Here is a 14,379-nt window from a genome sequence, read left to right on the forward strand (position 1 = left end):
GTCCTCACACCTCTCAGTATTGCTTGCACCAGTACTCCTTGGGTTAAACTACAACGGAATACAAGACATCATACACCAACAAGAGAGAGAGAGAGAGAGAGAGAGAGAGAGAGAGAGAGAGAGAGAGAAAGAAGGAGGTGGTGGCTCGAGATTAAAAAGGGGTGGAGTTTCTCGCACAAGAGGAGAGAGAAAAAGAAGGGGAGGGTCTGGGAGAGTTTAAAAAAAAAAAAAAAGGAGAGAAACCGAATAGAGAGAGAGGGTTCAGGTACATTTTCCATCTTTCCCTTTTAGTTTTTGGTATGTTCACGAGAAGGAGGGAGACTGACAGAAGGAAAATAAAGAAGAAAGAAAATAATGAGAGGGAGTGAGATAGGGAGACAAAGAAGGAAAGAAAGAGTTATAGTGAAATAAGGAAAGAGGGGGAGAGATGAGAGTGTGTTCACGGTTAGCATTAAAAAAGAGGTGGAGAGAAAATAGAAGTGAGGGAGAGAGAGAACATAGGAGAAGAAGTGGGAGTATATGTGAGATAAATAATAAAAAAGGAATTGAATGAGGAGAAGAAAGAGAACGGCAAAGGGAGATTAGCATTAAAAAAGCGGTGGCGAGAAAATAAAAGGGAGAGAGAAAACACAAGAGAAGAAGTAGGAGGGGTAGAGTATGTGTGAGATAAAAAAAAAAAAAATGGAATTGACTGAGGAGAAGAAAAAGAGCTGCAAAGGGAGAAAGAGAGAGAAGAGAGGGTATGTTTGCACAGAAAAAAAAAAAAAAAAAGGGTTACAAAGAAAATTTGATTAGATTTTCCTAAAAGTGGGTGGCTCCTAAAAAGTAGGGGCAACTCCATATGCCTGTGGAGGTTTGGGGAACATGTTAAATAATAATAAATAAATAAATATTAAATTATTATTTATGAAAAATATATATGTGAAAGGGATAGAGATTGGTTGAAACCTTTTTGCGGAATGGAATCTTAAAAGAAATATTTATATGTATGTATAGGTAGTAGTTCCCTTCGGTGAGTGGATCACCTATTGGAATTTTCGAGTGAGCGGATTAACAGGTAAGTGGAACTTGATATGATTCACTTATGTATTGATGCATATGTTTGTTTATGTGATTTTATGTATAAATTATATGAATGAAAATTTAAGAAAAGATGGTTTATGTTTGTAATTGAGAATGGTGCATGGAAATGTTCAAGCGAATAAAATAGAAATAAATGAAAGGATGGATGACTGTGTGACATAATTGCAACCCTTTCCAACAGAAGGTGAGGTGTTCGATGAGGCATATGTATATGTTGATGTTCCTCACTTAGCCAATTGTGCAGGTGTTGCTTAATTTTTGGGACTTCGTTATTTTCAATCAAAAGATTTATTTAATTGAAATACTGAGTTTTAAATCATAAATAATAGATATAAATACAATAATGAATTCTGTTGTAGTAGTTGTAGCATAGCATGTGTGTTACTGGTGAAAGATTTAGTGATCATTGCCCGTGAGGGCAGCACCATACCTGTTACTTGGGTTTGGGGCGTTACAGTAGCACAACACATTGGTGTGTGAGTTTTATTAAATCTCTGTGTTGTGTGAATCTATGTTTGTTTTTCTTCGTATTTGTTGGTTTTTGTTCTAACACTTCCCTATGATCCAGTCCTTCATACCTTGTTGGTGTGAGATGTTTTAGATTGGTGAATGAAGTTGTCAAGATTTGGTATGTATTTTTTTTTTTTTTTTTTGCTTTATACTTTATTATCGTTGCCTTAATAAGTTTTTTAAATCGGATTGGTCAAAATCACGTGGATTGGATTGGTAATCAAATCCAATCCTAAACGATCCACTAGTATGATCTAAGGAATAAACTCAAAAGAAAAATGATCTTTTGGGGGGAAGAAAAAAACTAAATATGTCTGATCAAATTCAATTCTAAATGATTCGATACCGATCTAGATTGATATCAATTGAGACTGATAATGAATTTTTAAACCTTCAGATTGTTGCCTTATTCGTAGGATTCAAAATCAAATTGATGAATTGCCTAATATAGAACCAAATGAGAGGGGCAAGTTCCTTTGAATCTGATAGGATTAGTTGCATTCTTTAGTTTCGAGACGGTTGAGCCCAAATGCCATGATATCCTCTCAGTAGGGTTGGAAAAAAAGTCTCACATTGGAAAACTCTGGTATATGTTCTACAAGGGTGTTAAACCATTGATTTGATCTGATTTTAATTGGTTCAAATCAGTTTTTGTATTCACGGCCAAAACCGAAGCTAAACTGTTAAACTATTATTTTGGTTTTGGCCTGGTATTGTTTTGGGTTTTTATCGGGTTAGCTTAACAAGTTCATGTTAGTTGTTGTTGGGTTGGTACTAGTTTGCTTTCAATTTTTCACATATATAATAACAATAGTAATAATAGGCATAATGTCCGCTTGTTATGGATTGATAGGAGAAACTTTTGAGGCAAGGTCAAGGGCACTATATTTTGGACTGAAACAGGCAAGACTTAAGAGCTGGATGTTGGAGAAATCTGGAGCAATGACAAAGAAATTGGTATTTTTTTTAAGGCAGAACCACACTATGGCCTTCGAGCATAAACTCATAGTTTTTTGACATATTACCGCCAACCACTTTTTGGTTCAGGCCTAACAATGATGTGGTCCTTCTTATGATTTGTATAGCCCATAAGGATATGAACAGTTTAGCTAACTTCAATATCTTCCAATCAGACATTGATGTATTAAGTCTTCTAATTTAATATTTTTTATCCTTCTCACAAAAAAAAAAATAATAATAATAATAGGGAAAAGGGTGGGTATGCCGCCGATATCAAGTATGCTAGTACCCATTATGTCTATCTCTCTCTTCCCTTTTTTTGAAATGACCCTCATATCCTTCCTGAATGATACTCCACCATATGATCCTATTGGTGCTATTCGCTAGCATACTTGATATCGGCGACATACCTATCCTTCTCCCATAATAATAATAGGCATAATGAAAAGACAAATTTTATCACTTTTATCAGTATTTTCAGTTTTTTTTTCCCCCCGGTTTTGGTTTCTATTCTTGTGGTTTGTAGTCAGCAATTCTTTCCTTTGTCGGTCAGTATAGAATTTCTGTTTTTCTCCCCAAATGGGTAAGTGATACTCTTATATTATTTTATAAAAAAAAAAATGTGGAATTCCTTCCTTCCGATGGGTATAAGCTTAGTTTTGATCAGTTTTGATTTAAATAACTGTGAACTGAGAATCACTTTATAAAAGAGTTATTCTTATCGTTTGTCACCTCTTTTAGGACAAATCAAAACTAAATTATTAAGACAAAGCCTATTTTGGTAGTTTTGGTCTCAGTCTGATTCGGTTTTCATGTTATTACTGATTCAACCTTGGTTTTTTTTATATCTATACATCACAAATAATGGGAAAACACGGTTTTTTTTTTCTTAATCGATTTGTCTTGATTATTGTTGGATTTTGATTCAGTTTCATAAAAATTCAAACCAAAATCAAACCAATAAGAATCCTATTTTTTCCAATTAGTTTTGGTCGACCAAACGATTTGGGCTGAAAATTGACTCCACCAGAAGTGCATTGCCTAAAAGGCCAGGGTTAAAATTTGTGGGAAAGTGATAATTTTTGGGTTTTGTGGGGACAAAGATAAATAAATTGAAATGTTATGCACATTTCGGAGATTTGAGATTTGCACCTCTATCCTATAGTGCAGTAAATGAAAATTACGTCTTTAACCTTTGCCTGATCAACTTCTATTTGTACTCGAGGGGTAAAATGAAGTCAAGTTACGATTTCCATTTCTAGGTCCATAGCACCTGAAGAAAAAAATCATGCATGGTCGTTAAACTTTCATTTCAAAAGTTTAGAATGAAAGCATACTTAAGGATTTCTCAACTTGAACAGAAACTATAAAAGAAAAGATTATTACTTCAAAATTTACACTTCACATTTGCAAACAAAGAAGAAAGAAGAAAGAAGAAGAAGCTACAACAACAACAACAATATGGGCAAATGAGGGTGTATGAATGGACAACCGGATACAACATTTTATGGTTCACCCGTTCCATTGATTGGCCTCTACATCGCTACTGGAACATTGGTATGCTTCTTTTGCATGACTTTTGATTTGGTGTATGCATTTATTTGGAAGAAACCATTCGTTCCATGTAAGTTGTTTCCTATGAACTCATTTACTATGACTCTGCTGGCAGTAGCCACAAAAATCCCACTTGATCTGACCACATCCATGCCTAGAGCTGAGGATCAACTCTCCAAGCTCACTGGCACTGCATTGTTGTGCACCGCACCCGGGTTTTATTTGTAATTTACACTGTCAAGACAATCTTGAAATTTGTAATTGATCTATTTGACCTTATCTTCTTCCATGATCAGTACACAGATGATAAAGATGATACTGAAAAAATGTTAGAAGAAATGTCAATTTCAGATATGTCAAAAATAGTGGACTTTGCATTATCATTTCTGAATAGTGACGCTTTCAGAAAATGGATGGTTGAAATGGGGATAAAAGACGTGATGAGATGGAGAAATACAAATAAGAGGGACTGCCCAACTCAACTCATCCAATTAATATCTACTAAACGCCCTGCTTCTGCTTTTGCTTCTAAATCAGAATGTTCACTCTTCATAAGAACATCGCTGTGAAAAAAGAACATGGCTGTGATTGGAACTGAATTGCAAATCATTTGTAAATTCATACTACAAGAGCAGCAACAGCAACAGTTTGAATCAGCTAAGGATGTATTTGATATATTGGAGAAGTGTTTTGCAGAGATGCTCTATTTAAGCCTCTCTTGTCTCCCGAGGGCCATACTGAAGGATATTGATGAAGATGATCCAACTGAAATAGGTGAAGGAAGAGTGAAAAAAGCCTGGAAGTTCCTTTGTAAACTTGAGCTGTTAGAGGACACAATTGAATGGTCATGGCCAGAGAGATTTGAACCTGAAAGTCGAGCAAATGTTGTCCACTTTGACTCTTCTCCTGTAGTTGCTCTTGATTGTGGTTATTCAGAAGTTGAAGCTAATGTCTCAAATGTCATTGATGGTGAGGTTTGCGATAGTGATGTTTCCTTTGCTGCTACTGCTTGTGCTGTAGAAGAAGATGATGATGATGAAATTAAAGAAATTGGGTCCGATGAGATTGTTTGAATGACAATGTAAGTAGTGCTTCTTGTACATGTTCAAATTCTCGTTTATTATTTTGAATAATACCACCATTGTCTTTATTTTTAAGATTTCTAACATTACCCTCTTATGACTTAAGCACCTTTTGGTTGGAACTGAATGGTAAGATGAAGAGATCAGGTTTTCTGTCATATTTCTAAATGGGGGTATCTGAATACTAATCACACAGCCTTTTCCTCACAACCTAGACCCTTTCCTTGGAACCTCATTTGGAAGCTAAACCTACAACCAAAATTTAAGCTTTTCCTATGCAAATGCTGTCAAGATGGTTTACCAGCTCATAAGATTCATGTCAATCTTTCTCAAGCAGGATGGGCATCGTTTACTATTGCAGGATCATGGCCTGAACATCAAAACTTTGATCATGGTTTCTTAGATTATGCGAAGGTAAAAGGGAAAGGAGTCGAGCAAGGCCTCAGATATGCAGCGGATTAAAGCATGAAGCATAGAGAACTCTGGAATGACTGCTAAACTTCAACAATGGATTAAGGGGAATTCCAACAGTATAAAGAAATTAGAAAGAACAATTAGTAGGAGAAACAATATCTGTACCGTTAGCAGTAAGCTTATCAAAAAAAAAACTCTGTACCGTTAGAACTACCTGGCCATGTAGCAAATGGGCCATATATGATAGAAGAACCCATCCTTTCTAAAGCAAGTAGTGGAAGTAACTTCACAATGGGCCATCCCAAAGTAAAAATACAAAGAGAGTAATGTGCTCCAAGAAGCTCTACTATAAGAGAGATGACAGATCCTTGAAATATTTCGCTGTAAGGTGACTTCATGATCTTTCACTCCTTGGCTTCTTGCCGTGGAAGTGTCCTTTATTTTTTGACGATGAATCCTTAAAATATTTCTGTTTCTGTGTTCCCCGTTTTGAAGACACCAATCTTGATTCATCCTCTTCCTCCACATAAGCGGTGTCACTCATCAAATCATCTTCGTCTGAACTTAATACCAAGTCCCCCACAACATCCTCATCTAAAGCTACCTCATCTTGCTGTTCAGTTGTCTCTTCCTTTCGGGACTTATTGTGTTGTTGTATGATGTTTATAAACTTCTCTCTGAACTTGTGTCAGTTTTGGTTTTAAAAGATCTAGGGAAATAGTGTGAGTAGACAAGGTTAAATGTAGGTTATTGGAAGCTCAATCTATATTCAAAAGTTAAGCTTTTCCTCTGCAAATGCTGTCATTATGTGGTTTACCGGCTCATAAGATTGGCATGGACTCAGATGTGCAACAGAGCAAAGCATTAAGCACGTAGAAATCTGGACTAACTGTGCTTAACTTGAACAATGAATAAAGGAGGAGAATCCTAACACTTCACTATAGACAATACAGTACTTGTTTAACTTTATAAGAGGAAATATTGCATTAATGGCTACTTCCACCAATCTACGTCCAAGGCAAGATGTTTCTTTTTAATAATTATAATCTTATGGGATTACAATCCTTTTAAAGGGATAATTTGAATCTTTTAAGGATACCAAATTTACCATATTTCTATTACAACTAGTATCCTTATCAATAATCCCTTGATTGAGCAAAATTCCAAGTTTGGCTTTATCCCATATCTTTTTGCCAAGCTTGTTCTTGGTGGAATCCTTATCAACAATCTCTTGATTGATTTACATACCAAGCTTGGCCTTATTCCAAATCTTCTTACCAAGTTGGTCCTTGGTGGAATCCTTATCAGCAATCCTTTGATTGAGTAACATACCAAGCTTGGCCTTATTCCTAATCTTCTTAGCAAGCTTGGTGGAATCCTTGTCACCAATCCCTTGATTGAGTAACATACCAATCCTAGCCTTATTCCAAATCTTCTTGCCAAGTTGGTAACATACCAATCCTGGCCTTATTCCAAATCTTCTTGCCAAGTTGGTCCTTGGTGGAATCCTTATGAGCAATCCTTTGATTTAGTAACATACCAAGCTTGGCCTTATTCCTAATCTTCTTAGCAAGCTTAGTGGAATCCTTATCATCACTCCCCTGATTGAGTAACATACCAAGCCTGACCTTATTCTAAATCTTCTTACAAAGTTGGTCCTTGGTGGAATCCTTATCAGCAATCTTTTGATTGAGTAACATACCAAGCTTGGCCTTATTCCTAATCTTCTAACCAAGCTTAGTGGAATCCTTATCAGCAATCACTTGATTGATTAGTATACCAAGCTTGGCCTCATCCCAAATCTTCTTGCCAAGCTGATCATTGGTGGAAGTAGCCATTGATGCAATATTTTCTCTTATAAACTTATACTATGTTCATGTTAGAAAAGTTTGATTTTGTAAGGGAAAATGTTAATCAGATATAACCTGCCCATATAGTTCAAACATATAGAAAAGACTACTTTGGACCAAATTATTCAGCAGATAGTAGGACAAAATTGCTCATGAGGATTAAGTGTTCGTGGTTTCCACAATTGATCTATCCTTCAAGTCTTGTCACATTGCAATGGATCAACCTTTCCTCCAAAACCCTATTCCTCTTTGAATTAAGTTGAAAACTTTCATCCACCAGTCTATGTAAACTTACTACGGTGAGGAAAAAGTGACCATTAGAACCCCATGTTTGCCAAAAGTATCTAGGAGATGGGGATTGTTTAGTAATCTTTTCATTCATTGCATTTTTGTTGAAAGGATTCAGAATCCGTTCTTTGATCTTTCGCTTACTGTTAAGCTAGTTCAATATAACTGCTATTATGTCAGTTTAGCTCTCTTCCTCTTCTTTGGCTTCTTGCCCTGGGAGTATATCCTTTTTTTTTTTTCTTTTTTCTATGATGAATCCTTAAAATATTTCTGCTTCTGTTTTCCTGTTTTGAAGACACCAGTCTTAATTTATCTTATTCCTCTGTTTCCATTGTCTCTTATTTTCACTTGCTTTGGATTTTCACTCCTGAACATTTCAGTCCAGCCAATTTTTGTAGGGCCTACAAGGGTACAAAATGCACAAGCTTGAAAATTATGTATTTTATTGTGTTTTGATTTATCCTTTGTGAATTAGTTTCTGATATCAATATGTAATAAGGCCTTTTGTAATTTTACCAAAAAAAAAAAAGGACCTTTTGTAATGGCACACCTAAGGTGTCTTACTTTTTTACCATTTGTTTTAATGGTTGAAAGTCTTAATGCAGATCCTATATAAAATGACATATTTACCTTCATTGGAAAAACTGTAATAAATATTTTAGTAGGAAGAAAAGAGAAGATTAAATAAAGGTGCTGAATTTTAAATACACCAATTCACTTGGACCTGGATTCTTTGCAACATGCGACGGTGTCTAGCATGCACCCCAGCACATAGACATGAACCCCAAGGGACTCCCAACTGGCAGATATGCATTGCATGTCATGCCACCTTGCAGAGGAGCCCCCGAATTAGATCTTCTGTGGCGCTACGTACATGACCTGTAGCACAGATCCAAGGGTTGGGAGCCCTCAGACACGCAGCCTTGGATCTAGGCTACACGCCCTGTATTGCCACAGTGGATCAAGATCCGAGGAGCTCCATGCAATTGACACTCCCTATAAGTAAAAGTTGATATAATTAAATGGATAGCAACGCTGCAACAGATAGATCTAGTTTGTCTGAATGGCACCAGGTTGCTAGACATAGAAGAAGTTATTTGTTTATTTGATTTGATTTGATTTGATAATATAGATATAGAAGAGACTGTTATAATGCTATTGTGTCGAAGTACTAAGAAGGTAATAACTAAGGGTGTCAATCGGTTGGACCTAGCCGGGCCTTTTGGTTTGCATCATGAATTGCCTATTTGAGAAATTGGTTGGGTTCGGTAGGGTTTTGGGCTTTAATCAAGCTAGTTGAGCCTTAGTCAACCATTAAACGTGCTAATACAAAGTCATTGGGGCCACTCTCACTGTGTGGTTTATTGCTCTTCACTGCTTTCATTGAAACTTGAATGGTTCTCATTCAATCCCAGTATGACCCAATCTGTACGGTTGTGGGTTTAGTATGGACCAGTGGGACTTCAACTCTGGATACCCATTGTTAGCTAAAAAAAAAAGTCATTTTAATTGTCTTAAATTTTAGAAAATTTAAAAAATTTATTAAATCATCAACAATTTAGAAAATACTTTATACACTTACTAACTTTCAATAATTGGAAGAAAAAAAAAAATCAATATATATCTTATTCTACCCAAAAAATAATTCAAATTATACCATATAAACGGTGGAGATAGTAGGTTAGGCCAAGTTGGGCTTGTAATTATGTGGGGCCAATTGGGCTCCTGTCGAGCTTACACTGTGCACCGTGGACTCTAGCTTATAACTTGGCCAGCTTGAACCCAACATGTTTATTAACCGGACCAATCCAAGTCAGGCCATAAACGTATCGGTCTCGATCGGACCTGGAACTGACATCCCAATGATAACAGTTGTCATGACAAATTTACCACTCATGCTATATTTCAAACCTTTTTTTTTTTTAACGACATAAATTTTAACTCATTTTTCCTGAGACTTCAAGGCGAGAGAAGTCTCGCATGACCTAAACAGCGCCTCTCTTCTCTGTTATGCTTCCACTCTTAACAACCTCTTCAACTCGTGTACACCTTTCATCTTTCAACAACTAGGGACATCTTAACAAAGCGTCATAAAGGAGAATCTACTGGAAACTAGAAGAGGTTAGGTAAGAACCCTTAAAAGTGCTGGAAACAGAAATGTCGGGCTGGGGCTGGGGCCCGGGGCCCGGGGCCCGGGGCCCGGGGCCCAACTAACAAGATTTAATAAAGATTTATGGGTTCGAGGCGACGTTTTGTTTTCCTTCTTTTATCTAAGTGGACCGTGGAGTATGCTTCTCTCGCCTGAAGTCTCAAGAATAGTTCTTCTCAATTCTTTATTATTCTTGTAAAAGAAAATTTTAAACAACAACAATTAAGATTTTAAAAGATGTTGGCCTAGGCAACCCGACCATGGTGAAACCATTTGAACCACCAATTATTTTCTTGAAAGACTCAGCGGTTGGATGGGAACCTCTACAGTTGGAACTGGATGTTGATTTTTTATTTTACTGACTGAATGGGATTGAAACGATCCAAAAATCCAATGCCAAATATGGAAAGATGGAATATGACTACAAGGGATGGGAATAATTACCGACTCAAGATGTTTGCAATCAACTTTTGGAAGAAATGAAGGAGCAAGAGTAAACTCAGTATGCAACCCCAAGGATCCTGCAGCTCAAATTCTTTTAGTAAACTCACAGAAAGAGTCAATTGTAAAAAACCAGTCTGATTTTCTACATGGAAAAAAAGGAACATAATCGAAGAAATTGTCTAGATTGATCATGTATGTCCATGCTCCATACACTTGATCCATACACATCCTTAATGAACTTTGAACACAGGGGATGGTCTAGAACCTTGGCTTGACAAGCTTTCTCAGTTACGAATTTTATGTGTTAGAATAATACTTAATCGAGCTAAATCTTTTGCAATTGGGATTTCTGAATCTAATTCAACTGGTTCTTATATTGTTGAATGTAATGTCCTTATTGGATCATCAGAGGTTTCAAAATATGGGTAAACTAGTTATTATTGTGATGGCAGGTTGGGGATCTGTATAATTTATAATTCAAACTTTTTTGTTGCCTCTATGGATTTTGGAATCACAGGATGTGCATAGGAGTCAAAGATCAAATGTATACTGCAAGGATTGGATTACAAATCGCTTAAGAATAAGGACGGGAAGATATGACTATGAGGAGGAGGCAGAATGAACGAGGGATGGAAGGCAATCTTCTTGGCAATGGGATTTATTTGTGTTATTGTATGATGTTTATATATTATCTCTCTGTTTTTGTTTTTTGTTTTTTGTTTTTTTTTAGGGTTAGGAATAACTTATCTCTACACTTAAGTCTGTTTTAGTTTGCTGAGGAACATGGTTCAATGTGGTTTTAGGAACCTGATTGGTTTTCACAATTTGTATGAAACTGTTAGATCAAACACCAAGAAACACGAATAATAAAGAGATAATAGATCCGCACGACAGAGATTTAATGAGGTTCACACACCAGGGTGGTGTGCTACGTCCTCGGGCGAAGAAGAAAATGATTCACTATGCAGAAGAGAGATTACACCCTAGCAGCGACGAGGAAAAACTCGCCCTGAAACCCTAGCTGCGAGAAAACCCTAGAATACAATGACTTTTTCAACAAGCAACAGTACATTATATATATACTCCAAATCGCAGGTCGACCCCTCAGGTCGCGGTCGATCCAGTCAAACCATACCCTCTGCTTCCATCACAGATCTCAGAAAATTTTCCATTCGGGTCGCCACCAAAATATGTCGGATCGGATCAGTCTTCAAAACGGGTCAAGAATTCGAGACAAACTTAACAGAAACCTTTGTTGATTGATTAGATATGGTTTTGCTTTCTTTGTTGTATTGGTGGTCTATAAAATAGAAATGATGAGATGCCAAGTTGAGTTAAAAGCTAATTGAACTATCCAGTCCAAGGCAACTTAGTTGAAATGGGTAATGAACAGAGCATGAAGGCAGAAAGGATTCTGGCACTGTTGCTCTTAATTGTTATTAATTGTTACCTAATCTATTGATCCACTTTCTATTTTCTAGATCAAATTTTTATTTTTTTGGAAAAATTATACCACCTCCCCCTATAGTTTGTCTAAATTACACGTGAATCCAAGGGTTTGAAAGAATTATGTCCCTTTCCCTAGGTATTATCTTTTAGTGGACTGCATATGTGAACCTGTCGAGAGTAATATCTCCAACCCATTCCATACAGAACCTCTCTCTCTCTCTCTCTCTCTCTTTCTTTTTGTTTAAAAGGGTTAGGGTCTCAGCCGCAATAGCAACGCCAACTACCACAGCCTCCGTAATATCGCTCCGTTCCTTCCTCTCTCGTAAATTCGTTCATTTTTTTTCCCCATGTTCTATTCTTTAAATTAATAAGAACCTGATTTTTTTTTTTTCCTGTCTTCCACTGTTCCTGAAACTCAATTGCAGTGACTGTGAGCTACAATAATGGCGGCGCTAGTAGTTGATGCAGAGTACCTCCAACAAATTGAGAATGGAAGATTTCAATGTGTCTACCAGAATGGGTTTTCGACCAGTAGTTGATGCAGAGTACCTCAAACACTCAATCATTGCTTGAAGGACGGTGTTTTCAACTTTGGTCATGTAGAAAACGCTACATTGTTTGTGGATTTTAGGTTTATAAATAGAAAAAGGGGACTATTAATATTTATTTATTGGATGTTAACAAGAGAATAAGCAATCTGTGATAGGATTTAGCTCTGGGTTTTGGTGGAATACCCATCAATAAACCCAATAAAATACGTTTTTTAGCTGTCACTTGCCATTCTCGAAGGGAAACTTTGCTGTAAACACCACTATAATTTGATGTTGATTTCTTAGCTGGAAATAGTAGTGCTGAAATTTTTATTGCAGGGACATCTTTTTTAAAAAAACCCTAGACGGAAATAAGGGCTTTTTTGGCATTATAAGGTATCATGTTGGGTGATGTATAGCAACTAATAGTCCCAATTACATGGGGACTAAGGGATTAAGCCTAATTGTTAAAATCTTAGAAAGTATAGGGGATGGGGCGTAATTCGTTTAAGTCTTTGGATCCATGTTTTATTTAAGCAAAATATAAGGGATGGGGTGTAATTTCTTAAAAAAAAAAATATATACATATATATATATATATATATAAGAAAATGACAACCTCAGAAACCCTTTTTAGACAAACCTAAAAGAGGGCTAGAGAGCCCAACACAAACAAGAATAGGCCATTGCAGAGGATACCAAAACAAATAGATTACATGCGAAAATAAATCATTTGGTTTGCATCAGTGCATCACTATCCACCAGATTTTGAAGATCATTAGGGAAGTCATTTGATGAAGAATATTTTTAGGCTCATTAGCTATGAATGTGGACATGAAATCTGAAATCTGCTAGGCCGTTCACCTGATCAATCACCTCCCTCCACACATTCATAATCTCTTTCCTTGTCAATGAGCTTATGATATGATGGATTTTGCTTCTTAGAAATTGTACCTCCCACGGAACTTTGACTTTTCCATTAATGATGTCAACTGCCAATTTCGTATCAGACCGTATAAAAATACTATGAAAATTGCTATCCACACAAATTATAATACCTCTTAGGATTGCCAACAATTCCACTGCCAAAATGGAGTTCATATCCCCCACCCCTGAATAGGCAAGAATGGGAATTCCCTGAGAAAACATATTGGACTTCCCTTGGGTGATGTAGAATAGGATTGCCAATCTTGGTAACCATTATGCTTCTATAGATGAACAATATTTTGACAATCTGAAACCAACTCTACTTGGTCTACAACCAAATCCTCTTCCTCGGACCTGCTTTGATTGTTCTTTCTTTTGTGAACCAATAATACCTCATGTGCTTTTACTTGACATATTCATGTGCAAAGATGTCCCATGAATGTATAATGATATCAGTACCTTACAATCCGGCCGATTGAGATCCAATCGATCGACCATGATTTGAAAGAGTATATATATGCACTATTGTCTTGTTAAGCAAGTCGAGTGAAAATTTGAGGGGTTTTTTATATCAGGATTTCTGGGCTATTTTTGGGTGTTTTTAAGAGAGATCAACAATATAACTTTTTTTCCAATATAGTGAATCATCTTCTTCTTCGCCTGCGGATGTAGCACACCACATAGGTGTGTGAACCTTGTTAAATCTCTATGTTGTGTAAATCCGCGTTTGTTTTCTTCGTATTTGTTTGTGTTTGTTCTAACACTTTCCCATGATCCAGTCCTACATACCTTCTTGGCATGAGAGGTTTTAGATCAGTGAATGAAGTTGTCAAGACTTGGTATGGATTTTTTTTTGCTTTATACTTTTATTATTGATGCCTTAAATTATTTTTTTTTAAATCGGATTGGTCAAAATCATGTGGATTGGATTGGTAATCAAATCCAATCTTAAACGATCCAGTACCAATCCACTGGTACGATCTGAGGAATAAAATCCCAAAAGAAAAATGATATTTAAAATAAAATTAAAAAAAAAAAAAAAAAAAAAACTTATATGGATTGATATTAATTTAGACCGACCCGAATTTTAAAAATTTAAAACCTTCATGTTGTTTCCTTATTCCTAGGATTCAAAATAA

At 36.3% G+C, this 14,379-nt stretch overlaps 1 protein-coding gene and 1 long non-coding RNA gene across 2 annotated transcripts; both read left to right on the plus strand.

Moving 5' to 3' along the window:
* Window positions 1–4,685: 4,685 nt before the first annotated feature.
* On the plus strand, window positions 4,686–5,824 carry LOC122059911. Its single transcript, XM_042622983.1, has 2 exons — window positions 4,686–5,188; window positions 5,593–5,824. The coding sequence occupies exon 1, from the start codon at window positions 4,686–4,688 to the stop codon at window positions 5,178–5,180; it is 495 nt and encodes a 164-aa protein (XP_042478917.1). The 3' UTR covers window positions 5,181–5,188; window positions 5,593–5,824.
* Window positions 5,825–11,969: 6,145 nt separating this feature from the next.
* Window positions 11,970–12,556, plus strand: LOC122059912. The gene is made up of 2 exons (XR_006134145.1): window positions 11,970–12,077; window positions 12,209–12,556. It is a non-coding gene; the product is annotated as an uncharacterized LOC122059912 (long non-coding RNA).
* The last annotated feature ends 1,823 nt before the right edge of the window (window positions 12,557–14,379 follow it).

This window comes from Macadamia integrifolia, chromosome 13 (assembly GCF_013358625.1).
Source record: "Macadamia integrifolia cultivar HAES 741 chromosome 13, SCU_Mint_v3, whole genome shotgun sequence".
Classification (NCBI taxonomy): Eukaryota; Viridiplantae; Streptophyta; class Magnoliopsida; order Proteales; family Proteaceae; genus Macadamia; species Macadamia integrifolia.

Coding starts and splice junctions, on each gene's coding strand:
- LOC122059911 (XM_042622983.1), top strand. CDS start 4,686: ATGGCTGTGATTGGAACTGAATTGCAAATCATTTGTAAATTCATACTA.